Genomic DNA, 14,659 nt, shown 5'->3' on the forward strand with positions numbered 1-14,659 from the left:
ACCAACCAACCAATCAACCAACCAACAAATCAATCAATCAATCAATCAATCAATCAATCAATCACCAAACAACCAACCAACCAACCACCAAAAAACAACCAATCAATCAATCAATCAATCATTCAATCAATCAACCAACCAACCAACCACCAACCAAACAACCAACCAACCAACCAACCACCAAAAAAACAATCGATCAATCAATCAACCAATCATTCAATCAATCAATCAACCAACCACCAACCAAACAACCAATCAATCAATCAAGCAATCATTAAATCAATCAATCAATCAATCAACCAACCACCAACCAAAGAACCAACCAACCAACCACCAAAAAATCAATCAATCAATCAATCAATCAACCAATCAATCAATCAATCAATCAATCAATCAATCAATCAACCAATCAATCAATCAATCAATAGATAAGTCAATAATTATTTTCATATTAAGGCTGATTAATGGATAATGCTTAAACAATCATTTGTCTAAATAAATTCAAATTAAACCACTAAAAGCTACAAGTGAATTTAGACAATCAATCGCAGGATTTAAAGTGATTGATTGCGCATGACAGGAGTGTGTGTGTGCATGAATGGATTGGCTGCAGGATATTAAGAGTGTGACACTGATTTTATCCAACAGTTCAATAAACAAGAAGTGTTTAATGTTAAGTACTTCCATTTTAGATGCAAAATTTACCTAGTTTTTTCTAATTTGTATGCAAAGTGAGCAAACATCATGCTCTCAAGCAAATAAGCACTGCTGTTCTAATATCTATTAGCATTCCTGCAAAAACACTTGAGCCATCAAATTAGTCGACCAAAACAATCTGTTTTTTGCAAGAGAGAAAAAAAAGTACAAACATTTTCCCCAGTGATCTGAGACTTTTGGACCCCGATGTCGATCAGCACTCATTAATGCAGCTCTCATAATAAATATGTTTAGAAAACCAACAAGAGGAGAAGGAGATGAGCAGACGACAGGATTATTTAAAGCTCTCGCCCTCTGGCCTGTTAAACACTCGTGTTAGTGGTAAACAGGCATCATGCAGTGACGTGGGATTACTTGACGTGCCTAAAAATGGATTCAATGAGGTCTTCTCACATCTCCCATCATGCACCTTGCTCTCCATCTTCCTTAACCCCTTACCTGTCACCCCCCTTTTTGATAATTGACATTAAAATGCACTATACAAACTTAAATGGTTGTAATTCAAGAATGCTTTGGAATATAGAATAAAGAAAACAATCAGCAGATTATTATTGAAGTGAAAGCACTTCAAAAAATTAAAGTATGAAATGTTATGGAAGTTCTAATTTACAGTAAATCTATTAAATATATTTTTTGATATAAAATAAATATTTTACAAAATATTTTTACTATAAAATTACTATAAAATGAAAGCTATGTTCCAAATTTAAAGTTGATATCACAAATTTTGAAGTTCCCATGAGATTTTGTTTAGGCGTTATACCAAAAATAGCCACCGGGTGCCATTGAATTCCATTGGATTTAATAGTATGCATTCTGCCATAACAAATTAATAAATTTCTATCCAAATATCACTTCTGTCACTAAATATGGAACCTTGAGACTCAGACCTTTCTGACAATGTGTGTTTTGTCAAGATTATAAAAGGTTTTGATAATAAATAATGAAAGATGATGCCCAAAAGGGGAGGGGCCTAATAAAAAAAAATACCGTTTCTATGGTAACGCAACGTCCAATTTCAAAACGGTTTTCACAGGATGAATTCTCAGTTCGTAAGCTTTCAAATGATACCTAATTTATGATAACTACTAAAATATGTGATATAATAATAATAATAAAAAGGATATTTATATATATATATAATATATTATACATTTAGAGGACATCTTACCTTACTGTTTAAAACATAATTTTATCTTTTTTGTATTGAAAAATACTAATTATGTTTTATTATGAACTTTTAGCACTAAAAACCAAAGTTTCAATGATTAAAAGTGTGTGCGTCGACTTTTTGTGACAAAGGTCAGAAACTCCTGTAATGACGTAGATTTTTTTGAGGCGCACTCTTGTCATAAATTCATATATTACTGTTCATTCATAATTTGTAAGAAAGAAACAGAACTAAAATATCTATTTAGGAGCCTTAGACCTTTCCAACGATATATAGTTTGTCATGACTAGATTAGGATTTAATAGTAATATCGTGAAGTAAATTTAGATTCACCATGGGACTCGGTTTCTCAAGTGCTGCAGTTACTGCCGAACCTCACGATGGAGGACTAGTTGAGGATTCAGTCATTCTGATTCCTCTCGTGATTAAAGGGTTTACGATTTACCTCCTCTCTGAAGGTGCGCACTTGTTCTTTACAGCCTGGTAGTCCTTGGATAAACTCAGTCACCTACAGAATAACAATGGAGGAGGATTAGAGGAGGCGCTTCAAAACAAATCAGGTGACCTTAAATAAAAGTGGCATTAACTCAACAGAGCGTAACAGGAGGGACAGGAGATGTGTGTACCTCATCCACGCTCCACGCCGCCACTTTACCGGCCGTGATGCCCGCCACAGTCGGAAGCAGCTTGCTGTGCTGATCCCAGCAGTGAGGCATGCTGGGAGATGGGCTGGAACATGGCATGAATACAGACTGGTGCAAAGCCTGCTGCAGAGTCAACTCTAAGAGAGAGAGAGAAGGGAGAGTTATTAAAGATCTATTCTGCCCTTTCTCAGAGCCTTGATGATGTTTTCAGGCTCTACTAGAACATGTTTTTCTGCTTGAATGTTGATTATTTCCTCATATTCTCATATGTGCGCCTTCAGCTTCAAGCTCCATTATTCTCCAAGATCAAGAGCACATTCATACAGCAAATTATTCCAGTTTCAGGTTACTATGGTAAACAAGGTATTACAATAAACACATCTATACCTGCACATACTGAAACCACGCCTCCTCTACGATGTCAGAGTTTCGCTGTACAGCTGCTTCATTCTGACATGGTCTAGTTGCCAAACTCACACTGTTTATATTTCTAAATGTTCCCTGATCTGCAATGACTCAACCATGCAACGGCAGACTCCTGTTCAACACTAAATATCTGTCCTCTGCCACCAGTGTGTGGTAATGTATGGATTCTATAAAGTAAAAGCAATAAGCATAAGTGTATGACAGTCACATGAATGGGCTTGATAAATCATCTGCATGACTGTAGACGCAGTTTGTTGAGCTAACAGCTGAGATACACAGTGGCATGCATTACTGGTTCTCACTGTGAAAAGCCTGACAGTGAATGCACCAGTGCTGCGACTCAGAGTGGACGGACCCTTGTCCAGCCTCTGTAAAGGACAAGCCATGATTTATCACACGGCCGAATTTCATTTGAAACTTGAGCTGGATTTTGTCCTTTTGCTGCTGCAGCTCCTCCACCACGCATACACACTCCTCTTCCTCGGGATCCTCCTCTTCCTCAGGCTCCTCCTCTTCCTCGGGCTCCTCCTCTTCCTCGGGCTCCTCCTCTTCCTCGGGATCCTCCTCTCTGGCCCCTCTTCCTCAGGCTCCTCCTCTTCCTCAGGCTCCTCCTCTTCCTCGGGATCCTCCTCTCTGGCCCCTCTTCCTCAGGCTCCTCCTCTTCCTCGGGCTCCTCCTCTTCCTCGGGCTCCTCCTCTTCCTCGGGCTCCTCCTCTTCCTCAGGCTCCTTCTCTTCCTCGGGCTCCTCCTCTTCCTCGGGCTCCTCCTCTTCCTCGGGCTCCTCCTCTTCCTCGGGCTCCTCCTCTTCCTCGGGCTCCTCCTCTTCCTCAGGCTCCTTCTCTTCCTCGGGCTCCTCCTCTTCCTCGGGTTCCTCCTCTCTGGCCCCTCTTCCTCAGGCACCTCCTCTTCCTCAGGCTCCTCCTCTTCCTCGGGCTCCTCCTCTTCCTCGGGCTCCTCCTCTTCCTCAGGCTCCTCCTCTTCCTCGGGCTCCTCCTCTCTGGCCCCTCTTCCTCAGGCACCTCCTCTTCCTCGGGCTCCTCCTCTTCCTCGGGCTCCTCCTCTTCCTCGGGCTCCTCCTCTTCCTCGGGCTCCTCCTCTTCCTCGGGCTCCTCCTCTTCCTCGGGCTCCTCCTCTTCCTCGGGTTCCTCCTCTCTGGCCCCTCTTCCTCAGGCACCTCCTCTTCCTCAGGCTCCTCCTCTTCCTCGGGCTCCTCCTCTTCCTCAGGCTCCTCCTCTTCCTCGGGCTCCTCCTCTCTGGCCCCTCTTCCTCAGGCACCTCCTCTTCCTCGGGCTCCTCCTCTTCCTCGGGCTCCTCCTCTCTGGCCCCTCTTCCTCAGGCTCCTCCTCTTCCTCGGGCTCCTCCTCTCTGGCTCCACCTCTTCCTCAGGCTCCTCCTCTTCCTCGGGCTTCTCCTCTCTGGCTCCTCCACTTCCTCAGGCTCCTCCTCTTCGTCGGCCTCCTCCTCTCTGGCTCCTCCTCTTCCTCAGGCTCCTCTTTGGCTCCTCTTCCTCAGGCTCCTCTTTGGCTCCTCTTCCTCAGGCTCCTCTCTGGCTCCTCTTCCTCAGGATCCTCCTCTTCCTCAGGCTCCTCCTCTTCCTCAGGCTCCTCCTCTTCCTCGGGCTCCTCCTCTCTGGCTCCTCCTCTTCCTCAGGCTCCTCTCTGGCTCCTCCTCTTCCTCAGGCTCCTCCTCTTCCTCAGGCTCCTCTCTGGCTCCTCTTCCTCAGGATCCTCCTCTTCCTCGGGCTCCTCCTCTCTGGCTCCTCCTCTTCCTCAGGCTCCTCTCTGGCTCCTCCTCTTCCTCAGGCTCCTCCTCTTCCTCAGGCTCCTCTCTGGCTCCTCGTCCTCAGGATCCTCCTCTTCCTCAGGCTCCTCCTCTTCCTCGGGCTCCTCCTCTCTGGCTCCTCCTCTTCCTCAGGCTCCTCTCTGGCTCCTCCTCTTCCTTGGGCTCCTCCTCTCTGGCTCCTCCTCTTCCTCAGGCTCCTTTCTGGCTCCTCTCTGGCTCCTCTTCCTCAGGATCCTCCTCTTCCTCAGGCTCCTCTCTGGCTCCTCTTCCTCAGGCTCCTCTTTGGAGCACATGCTGTTTCGCGTCATTTCGCTACAAAACGTGGTTTGTAAACAAGATAGACTCGTTTGGGTGACAGAGTTGTTGTCAACTCGTTATTTATGTGATTATTTTCATGATTTAGACCGTACCATAGTACTGAAACAGCTCTCATTAGAGTCAAAAATGATTTGCTCTCATCATCCGACCGTGGCTATATCTCTATGTAGTGAGTTGTCAGCTCGTGTAGTGAGTTACCTCCTGTTGTGGATCAATCACGATGTGTTGTGTGGTGTGAAAAGCTAAACAACTTGAACACTCCTGATTTCACTGAGAGCAAGTCATGTAGTGTGAACCGCACAGTTCAGCCCGACGTTTTAAAATCATGTAGTGTGAACAAGGCCTAAAATTTCCGGGATCAGTCCTGTGTGAACAAAAACCAGGACCAATGCCGTAAGGGGTGTGTCGTAGTGATGACGCTTGTGCCATCGCAATGACGTAGTTATCGTTGCTCTTAGAAGAAAGTTTGTGTTCGTCATCAACGAAGAAAGAACGAAAAAAATGTCTGCAAACAGGAACGAAGCAGAGACCAGGAGCTCCTCCTCACTATCCACGCAGAAGCGGAGATCATTCGCCAGCTTTGTGGAACGGTTTGTTTTCAATGCGTACGTTACACATCCTCCTGACGTCACGTGTCTTTATGGGATCTTTGCGGGATGTTTGTGAACAGATTTCGGAAAATCACTGCCAGTGTGAATGAACCAAAATCAAACGATCCCGGGACCGTGTATTTTCCGTGATCTCTGTGTGAAAGGGGCTCTACAGTAGCAACAGCTGTCGCTTTGATGACTCAAACGTACCGTGGTTCTGGCACAAAAACACAGTGTGGACACAATCGCAGGTGTAGGGGCGCAATCGAGCTCTGCTTCGGGCTAAGCGTGAATTCAGTCCTTCACAACTTTTCAAGACAAAACGTGCTCGTACTTCAGAGTGAGCAGCGCTCTAGTGATGACACTAAGGCCCCGTCCACACTACTGCGTTTTCGTTTAAAAACGGAGACCTTTTGCTACGTTTGCACCTCCCGTCCAGACTAAAACGGGAAAAACGAAGACCTAAAACGGAGAAGTTTAGAAACGCTGCAGCTTTTTCGTTTTTCGTTTCGAATCTCCGGAGGGCGTTTTAGTGTGGACGAGACAAAACGGTGGAGTTTAGAAACGCTGACGCAGAGGCTGACGCTCATAGTGTGGATGGACAGCGCATGCCCAGTGTTGGTGAATGGTCACGTGATCCGTGTTTTCAGTCGTTTTAATGTGGACGGAGATCATTTCTAATACGCAGATAAAACGCTGGTGTGGACGGAGATCGTATTCGTTTTAATTCTCCGTTTTTAAACGAAAACGCAGTAGTGTGGACGGGGCCTAAGGTGAACGAGCGCAGTCAGTCCTGGATAATCACTGCACAGTTATAATGCCATGGATGCCCATTAACAGAGCACACAGCCAGTGGGAACCATCTGATGTCTGTTATATAAACACATGAATGTGTCTGATAATGGCCCATTAGCGTCATAAAAACATTTCCTCAAGGGAATTCATAAAGACCATGCTCCAGAATACATCTAGATATCTAAGAGGTAAAGAGGTTTGTTCTCAGTCTATTAAACCTGGATGAAACTCTCCTAAATCATCCTCTAATGTATTCCAGTGAAAAAGTTAATAATGACATGAACTTGCACTCGAAACTCAAAAAGACAAATGAAGTGGCGGTATATCAGGTTATGTCTCTGCAGTGTGTTTGTTTCATATAATAATTGAGGCGTTAGAATCTGAATGCATTATGGGATGCCAGTGCAAAAGTCCCCATTATTTCTATAGCGCTTTATACAATACAGATTGTTTCAATTCAGCAATTAACTGGAAAATAATAGTGTTAATGTTGCAAAGTTCATCAATAAAAAAACAACACATTTAAAGGGATAGTTCACTTTGAAATTAATTTCTGATATGTTTTAGCTTACTGTTTCCACAGTATTTTCAATTTTGACATTTTTCAGTCAAACCCTTTTTGTGGAAAGTGTCGTTTCAATGCGGTCGTTCCCTAATTGCCGCCATTAAAGGGATAGTTCACTTTGAAATTAATTTTTGATATGTTTTAGCTTAGGGCATCCAAGATGTAGGTGTCTTTGTTTCCACAGTATTTTCAATTTTAACATTTTTAGGTCAAACCGTTCTTGTCTGTCAGTCATACACTGGAGGCTAAGGGGGTCCACCAAAGAGCAGCACAGAGAAGTCCAAATTAAACATGATTTAATGACTCGTAAATGTAAGTACACATTGATGGCCTAAGACACGAAACGAGCGGATTGTGTGAGAAAACCAACAGTATTTATATCGTTTTTACCTCTTGTAATCACAGCCATGACAAAATGATCTGACGGCACGGGCGCTTCGGTCTGGAAGTGATCGCTTGCGCGTCGACGTCACTCTTTGTTTATACAGAGATTTCGGAAGTTTTACCTTTCACTGAACATATTTAGATATACGGGAAACCGCAATGAAAGATGATTTCGGTATATCTAAATATGTTTAGTAAAAGGTAAAACTTCCGAAATCTCCGTGTAAACATTGAGTGACGTCACACGCAAGCGATCACTTCCGGCGTAACATTGAACTGATTCAGTTTGGTTCAGTCGGACATTGAACAACTGATTCAGATCACTGTGATTACACGAGGTAAAACGATATAAATACTGTTGGTTTTCTCACACAAACCGCTCGTTTCGTGTCTTAGGCCATCAATGTGCACTTACATTTACGAGTCATTAAATCATGTTTAATTTGGACTTCTCTGTGCTGCTCTTTGGTGGACCCCCTTAGCCTCCAGTGTATGACTGATAGACAACAACGGTTTGACTGAAAAATGTCAAAATTTTAAATACTGTGGAAACAAAGACACCTACATCTTGGATGCGCTTGAGTTAAGATATTTCAAAGTGAACTATCCCTTTAATTTAGCTGTAATAGAGTGCCGAAGTTACGACGTCACTCTGTCGGCCAAAACGCGGAAGTGAGTTAGCATTTTAGCACTGCAGTTCCCTCGCTCTAAAGTCTATGGGTGTTTTGAATGGGTTTTTGCTAAATTGCCTGAAATAAGGTCTGTGGTGAACAAAGCCTCTAAATATTTTCACGTTTTGATCTATGATATAAAACACAGTTATAACCTGCTTGTGGTTTTTTAAACTTTATTGTGTCTTTTTGTGTTTTTTAAAAACTTTATATAGGCTTCAAAATGTATAACTTTTGGATTAACTTGTAAAGATTATCTTGCTAGACAAAACGTGTAAGGGTCACAACCCTTTGTTAAACACAGATCTTATTTTTTGCGATTTTCCAAAAGTCTATGGGGAAAATGCATTGCTTTTCGACCGAGGGAACCCATGCGCCGCTAGCTTCCGAGTCGTCCTACAAAGTGACGTCATCACTTCGGCACTCTATGCAGCTCTACAGAAGAAAATTGTGTAATTACGCCTATCAATTCAGTTTAGTGTTGATTAAGTTCAGTTTTATTCAGTTGAATTCAGTTTGCTCTAATTTGATAGTGTCAGTTAAACCGATAATTTAACCTAATTTTCATAAACAGTTTAGTGTTTGGGTTTTGAAGCATATACTATATTAAAGTCTCATGTCTCACAACAGTATTACCGCAGTTCAACAATCACTTAAAACAACATTGGCAGAATAAATATCATTTTTTGTGTCCTGCTGTTGTGAAAGGACACGAGAGTGAGTAAATGATGATAGTGTTTTGGGGTGAACTATCCCTTTATATTCACCCCAAGCTCTTTTAATTGTGATTATGTGCTAAAAGAAAATCTCCCAAAATCAACAATAGAGCCCGACCGATAAAGGATTTTGAAGGCCGATACCGATACAAATATTTTTGGGTTTTACAATCCGATATTCCGATATATCGGCCGATATTTTATTTGTATTAAATATTGTTGGATTTCACACACGTGTAAAAGAAAAGCTAACTTTTCTGCACAAGATACGTTTGATGCTTTTTCTCTCTGTCTAAATGTTCACTCCTCGCAAGTATAACTTACATTTTACAATGCAGAGACTGTAATAGAGATATGCTAGTTATAAATACAGTAATCATTACTTTATTTAGGCAGAAAAAGTTCATTGTGGTTTCCAAGCTCATTAATGTTAACGTTAGCGGTCTTCCACTGATGATAGTGGCATTAGCTAGCTTTGTGGTTAGCTAGTCTATGATTAGCAATAGATAACGTCATACTGCAAATTGTAAAACATACATTTTCAATATAACAGGCCAAGGAGAGATGATTGAAGCGTGTTTCGTCCATTTTTATTTTATTTTTTAAAATATTCATTTATCTGCCATTATGACTGCCGATACCGATATTTTGGAAAATGCCTAATATCGGCCGGCTGATAAATCAGTCTGGCTTTAATCACAAATTTAACATTTTGTCATAAGCATTATGGGCAAATGCACTGCATAGTGGGATTGACCCATTTTCTCAGAAACTCCCACAGTTCCACTCAATTTCTGGCTGGATTAACCTTATTTAAGCATATGCCCAGGTGCAGAAGTATGTTCACAGTCTCCAGGCCAGTTCACTCCAAAACATTAAGGGCTTAATCTAAAGGTTTTTGGTCCGCAATCACATTCATCCTCAACACATCTGGCCTCCGAACCGTCTGTGCTCATTCTGTGGGTCCGTCAGCAGCTCACGACACCATAAACCACCAGATCCAGGGCATCTTCTAGAGCAGGGGTGCTTAAGCCCTAATCAAACAGGTTTGGGCACCCCTGCTCTAGAGGAACCGTGTCAGTCACACCCCCAGTCCTGGCTGTCGTCATCTCCAGACTGGGTCACTGCTCCTCAACTGAACCTCTGCACATGATCCAGGATGAGCCTAAAGGCCGACACACTTTTTCATTCTTCGCTTTGGGGTAAAAATAGGTTTTCCTTTTCAGTGACATGAGAGCTAGTTTGGATGTGAATATGTGCTGAGCGCTTGCCTCTCAATAACAAAACAAGCACACAATAAAAATGCCAGCGGTGAGAAAGCATCGGATCATTGTTTTCCCCAGCTCTGTGATTCAGCACTCCAGTCTCGTCATGTTTATGTATGCAGTTATGTAAAGCAGCAGATTTACTGTATTAAACATAAAAAACAGTGTCAGTCACAATTACAGCTTCAGTTTCTACTGCATAAGTCCCTCCCCTTCCGGTCGACCACCATAGGACCTTATTTCGGAAAAATATTGAATGGTAGTCAATGGCGAGAGACAACTAATATTTTTGATCTGGTTTGAATTGTGCCCTGAATTACACATATGATGTTTGTCCATTTAAAAGATACATTTTAAAGTAAAGAAAGTCGCAGTTTGATGTAAAACCGTTGAGGTATAAGACTGTGAAAATACGTAATTACAAAGACTACAAACCCCAAAGGCGCACATTTTCTCTCAATGAATGAAGCTAACTTTACTGAGGCTAATGTCTGTCATTGTTTCTACAGTCTTACGTTATAATCGTAACGTTACGAGTGTTTTGTACCAGACTGCACACACACGAGCAGCGGATCTCGCTCGTTGTTTCGCTTCCCGGGAGATGTAGTTCATAGAGCGATTTTCACATAAAACTAAATGTTACTCTTCTGTTTTATGACAAACTGCGACGTTTTTAACTTTCAGAATTATCTTTTAAATTGATAAACATCATATGTGTAATTCAGGGCACAGTTCAGACGGAATAAAAACATAAGTTGTCTCTCGCCATTGACTACCATTCATATTTTTTCCGAAATAAGGTCCCATGAGCCGGAAGCGGAGGGGCGGGACTTAGGCTCTCTATAAAGCGGTTCTCCGGTGTGTTCATGTTACTCGCGTCTGACCTCGACGACAGAAATGAGCCTGAGAAGATTTACACCCAAGAGAGAGCGGAGCCTCAGCCCCACCTATTACATCATCATCACCACAAACCAATGGGAGTTCAAAGGCGTTTACTAGATTTTCCATAAAGTTGCCTTATCGAACACCCAAAACAAACTCCAAAACTTGACTTTGATCCGATTTAGTTCGTTCTCATCTCACATTCTCTTCATCTCACTTTGCTTGTAGCTTGTAGCTCTAAAGATGCCATATGTTAATTCTCTCATGAATACTTGTGCCTCCTTATGTTGTATTCCTCATTTGCAAGTGACTTAAAATAAAAGCACCTGCTAATGATACATTTTTGCTAGATTACTGTAAAATTGTTTTACAATGTCCTGGCCTAAAATGTCCTTCCACTTTCAGTACAATAAGTGCACGACTAAAAGAGCTTGATTTATCAGGGAGAAGATAAAAATAAACTCATTGTCTCTGCAGCATTTGGGGTTTGAGTTTAGTGACCCGAGGTTCTTCTTCAAGTACTTTGACACACTGCTAAGCTGCAATAAACTTCCTCATTAACGTCCTCATCATTTTTTCTTACATTACAATTAAACGTGTCTCGAGCAATCCCTCGCAACGCCCACGATGCTTCAAGTCCACCCTCACATCTTTCACTCTCCGGCTAAAAAGCTTTCAAAGCCGAGGAACAAAGGCCTCTTCCTCATTAGTGACTGCCACCAAACCTTTAGAGAGGAAGAGGGGGAGACCAGCTCTTCTGGAAGGAGACACAATCCCAGCCAGAAAGCGAGATGCAGTGAGTCATCATCACAGAAAGAAATTATTTCTGCTCTCCTGCAAATACCAATCACATCCCCAACATTGAGTTTCACACGCTTCAGACACGGATTCTGTTGCTTTGGGTAACCCCTTCCACCTGATTTAACCCATAAACAAACAGTGTTTGCATGGGAATAGAGTATGAAAGGTTTATTGATGGCGGTGTAGATCTACCTTTGGTTTCAGTGACTGATGACACCTCACTCTCCACTTCCTCTTCCTGCGGCGGCTCCTCCACCTTACGCACTTTACAGGGACGACCGACCCTGAGGGAGAACATCATCACGACATCGTCAGAGAGGTATATGAGATCAGAACAGAATCCCAGCAAACGTACCCTTTCTAACGTTCCCATTATGTTCCATTAATAACGAAAACGTTATTTCTGAATATTTCTAAATGTGACATATTTTAAAAACAACATTTGTTGTGTATTTTTTGTTTTCCGCTTATGCTACGATTATCGCACCTCAAACATATTGTTCAGATGATTTATTTCAAGACATTTGTCAGGTTTTTGTCCTTAAACTGCTATTGTGTGTGGGACTAATTTCTTACGCATCTCATCCCAATCCTGCATTTCTGTATCAGCAAACAGTTGTAAACTATTGAGACAAGAGTGTGTCCGTATTGAACTGTATATGTGTGTTTTTGAGTGGGAGAGTGAGAAGAAGAGAGATGTGCTTTTCCATAATAACTAGTAAATGCATAATTCATAATAAAACGTAATTTTGTGGCAAAAAAAACAACCTGGAAATAATTAGTTTTTATCCTATTGTTTACTATATTTGTCTGATTGGTCAGTGTCGTTGTGGTTTTTGGTTCTTTTGCTGTTGTCAGCTGTAAAGATAATAACGTAAAGATAATATGGAGCTGTAATGCAGTCAAAACCTGCTGGAACTACTTTCCTGAAAATAACTGTACAGCTTACAATGTTCGTCAACCAATCAGATTCAAGCATCAAGAGAACTTTGCCACAACAGCTAAAGCTCAGAGACCGTTCCCTGTCATTTTCTACATCTGTGCAATGACTTACTGCATGCCAGACCAGACATTTTAATTTCTAAAACTGGACACCAGTCTGTGTATTAAACATGGTCATGTGACCACAGTATTTGGATGCTTACAGTTTCAAATTGTGTAGGCAGTATAAAATGTACACTGTGTGCCGTGAGCTAGTATGCTAGTATTGCATCTTGAACATAGCCAGCGGCTTATTAGACGATGTTTCAGAGACAAGGATCTTCTGCTGAGCAAAATCTGCACAAATATTTCGAGCTGAGGTCTGATTTTGCATATATTCATGTGTAATATAAAGCTAATTATGCAAATCCTTTCTGTACAGTAAACAGAAAATTCTCAAGGCTATTTCTGAACAGCTGAAGAGGAGAACTGCAATCGAAGCGAGTGTATCTTCCGAGACGACGGAGAGAGCCATAGTATGGACCAAGTCATCGCAACAGGCTGTGTGGAAAATAAAGCTTTGTTGACTAACAGGTTTATTTATTTATTTATTTATTTTTTATTTCCAAAATTATGTCAACAAGCAAAGCGAGAAGCATCATTTTACTCTCAGTAAACAGTGAATCAGCCTGTTAGACGCTGTCAGGCACAGCTGTGTGTGTTCGTTTGCGTGTGTGTGTGTGTCAGACATTTAAGCATTTGTGAGGAGAATTTATTACACATTTCCCTGGACATTTTAAACTCATTCCTGCAACGTAAAATAATTTGTTTTTCAGTGACAACAAAACACTACATTTGAAATGATTTTCTTTCACCAAGTGAGTGACTGAATCTAACCTTCGCTTGGTCTCTGTGACGACAGGCTTCTTTACAGTCGTTTCCATGGCGACGGTTGCCGTGCTGGGTTTCTCCGGGTGAGATGGCGCAGGGGTGACGGGTTTGCTGGAGACGGAGAGAAACGAACACATCAATAGAGGCATGACAACGTCCTCAGGTGTGGCTGTCAGGACGCGATAAGCAAATCAAAAGTGTGACTATGCTAATGTATTCCCAGACAGCAAACTGACAATTAATCAACGTGGAAACGACGTCTCTCATGACATTGAAACAACGTTGATTTTGCTCATCGAATTAACATTGAACCAACGTCAGACGCGGCATTCTTCAAAGCTAAATGAAAATCGAAAATTGGTTTGCTTTCATAACGTTGAAACAACGCGTTGATTTCAAGTTGATTTTCCGTTAGTTTTGAAAGAATGACGCGTCTGACGTTGGTTCAACGTTAATTCGATGAGCAAAACAATGTCAGATCAACGTTGTTTCGATGTCATATTTCCACGTTGATTCAATGTCAGTTTGCTATCTGGGTTTGCACGAGCAAGTGGTACTCTTTACCAGTGGTGGAGGAAGTACTGAATCTCAGTACTTAAGTAAAAGTACAAATACCCGGATAAATATTTACTTTAGTAAAAGTAGAAGTAACACAATGACAACCATACTTAAGTAAAAAGTAAAAAGTACTTTATTTTAAATGTACTTTAAGTATTAAAAGTAAAAGTACTTGCATAACAGTTCATTATCTTAATGTCTATTTTCTAATGAAACTTGCTACTTGCTACTTAACCAGGCTTTTACCCCCTCATAACTTGAGACAGGGAAGTTTGAGGATTTAATTCATTATATTACTCTCCACATTAAGTGTGATAGGTAAGAATAAATTGATATCAGTTCATAAAGTTATAATAACATAGACCGTTTCCCGGGAGGTACACATAACGTTACTTACAAAAATAAGTTATCAATGAAATAAATTCAGCAAATAAATGTTGTACTAAAATGTAAATGTTTGACAATAAATATATAACAGTAATAGAATAGCTTTACAGTAAACAGTTTTTTTTTTTTTTTTTGCAGTACTAGCCTATCTTATATTAATGACGCAAGACCATGT

General features: G+C 41.4%; 1 protein-coding gene across 3 annotated transcripts in view; it reads right to left on the reverse strand.

Moving 5' to 3' along the window:
• Positions 1-14,659, reverse strand: part of l3mbtl3 (L3MBTL histone methyl-lysine binding protein 3) — an 84,815-nt gene that overhangs the window by 2,240 nt on the left and 67,916 nt on the right. For all 3 annotated transcript variants that reach the window (XM_089118304.1, XM_089118302.1, XM_089118305.1), the window contains 4 exons: positions 13,546-13,650; positions 11,920-12,011; positions 2,515-2,669; positions 2,334-2,396 (listed from right to left, as the gene is read on the reverse strand). In XM_089118304.1, the coding sequence (XP_088974430.1) occupies positions 2,334-2,396; positions 2,515-2,669; positions 11,920-12,011; positions 13,546-13,650 (415 nt within the window). The remainder of the gene's footprint in view (positions 1-2,333; positions 2,397-2,514; positions 2,670-11,919; positions 12,012-13,545; positions 13,651-14,659) is intronic.

Source organism: Pimephales promelas, chromosome 13, assembly GCF_988280905.1.
Source record: "Pimephales promelas chromosome 13, fPimPro1.hap1.1, whole genome shotgun sequence".
NCBI lineage: Eukaryota > Metazoa > Chordata > Actinopteri > Cypriniformes > Leuciscidae > Pimephales > Pimephales promelas.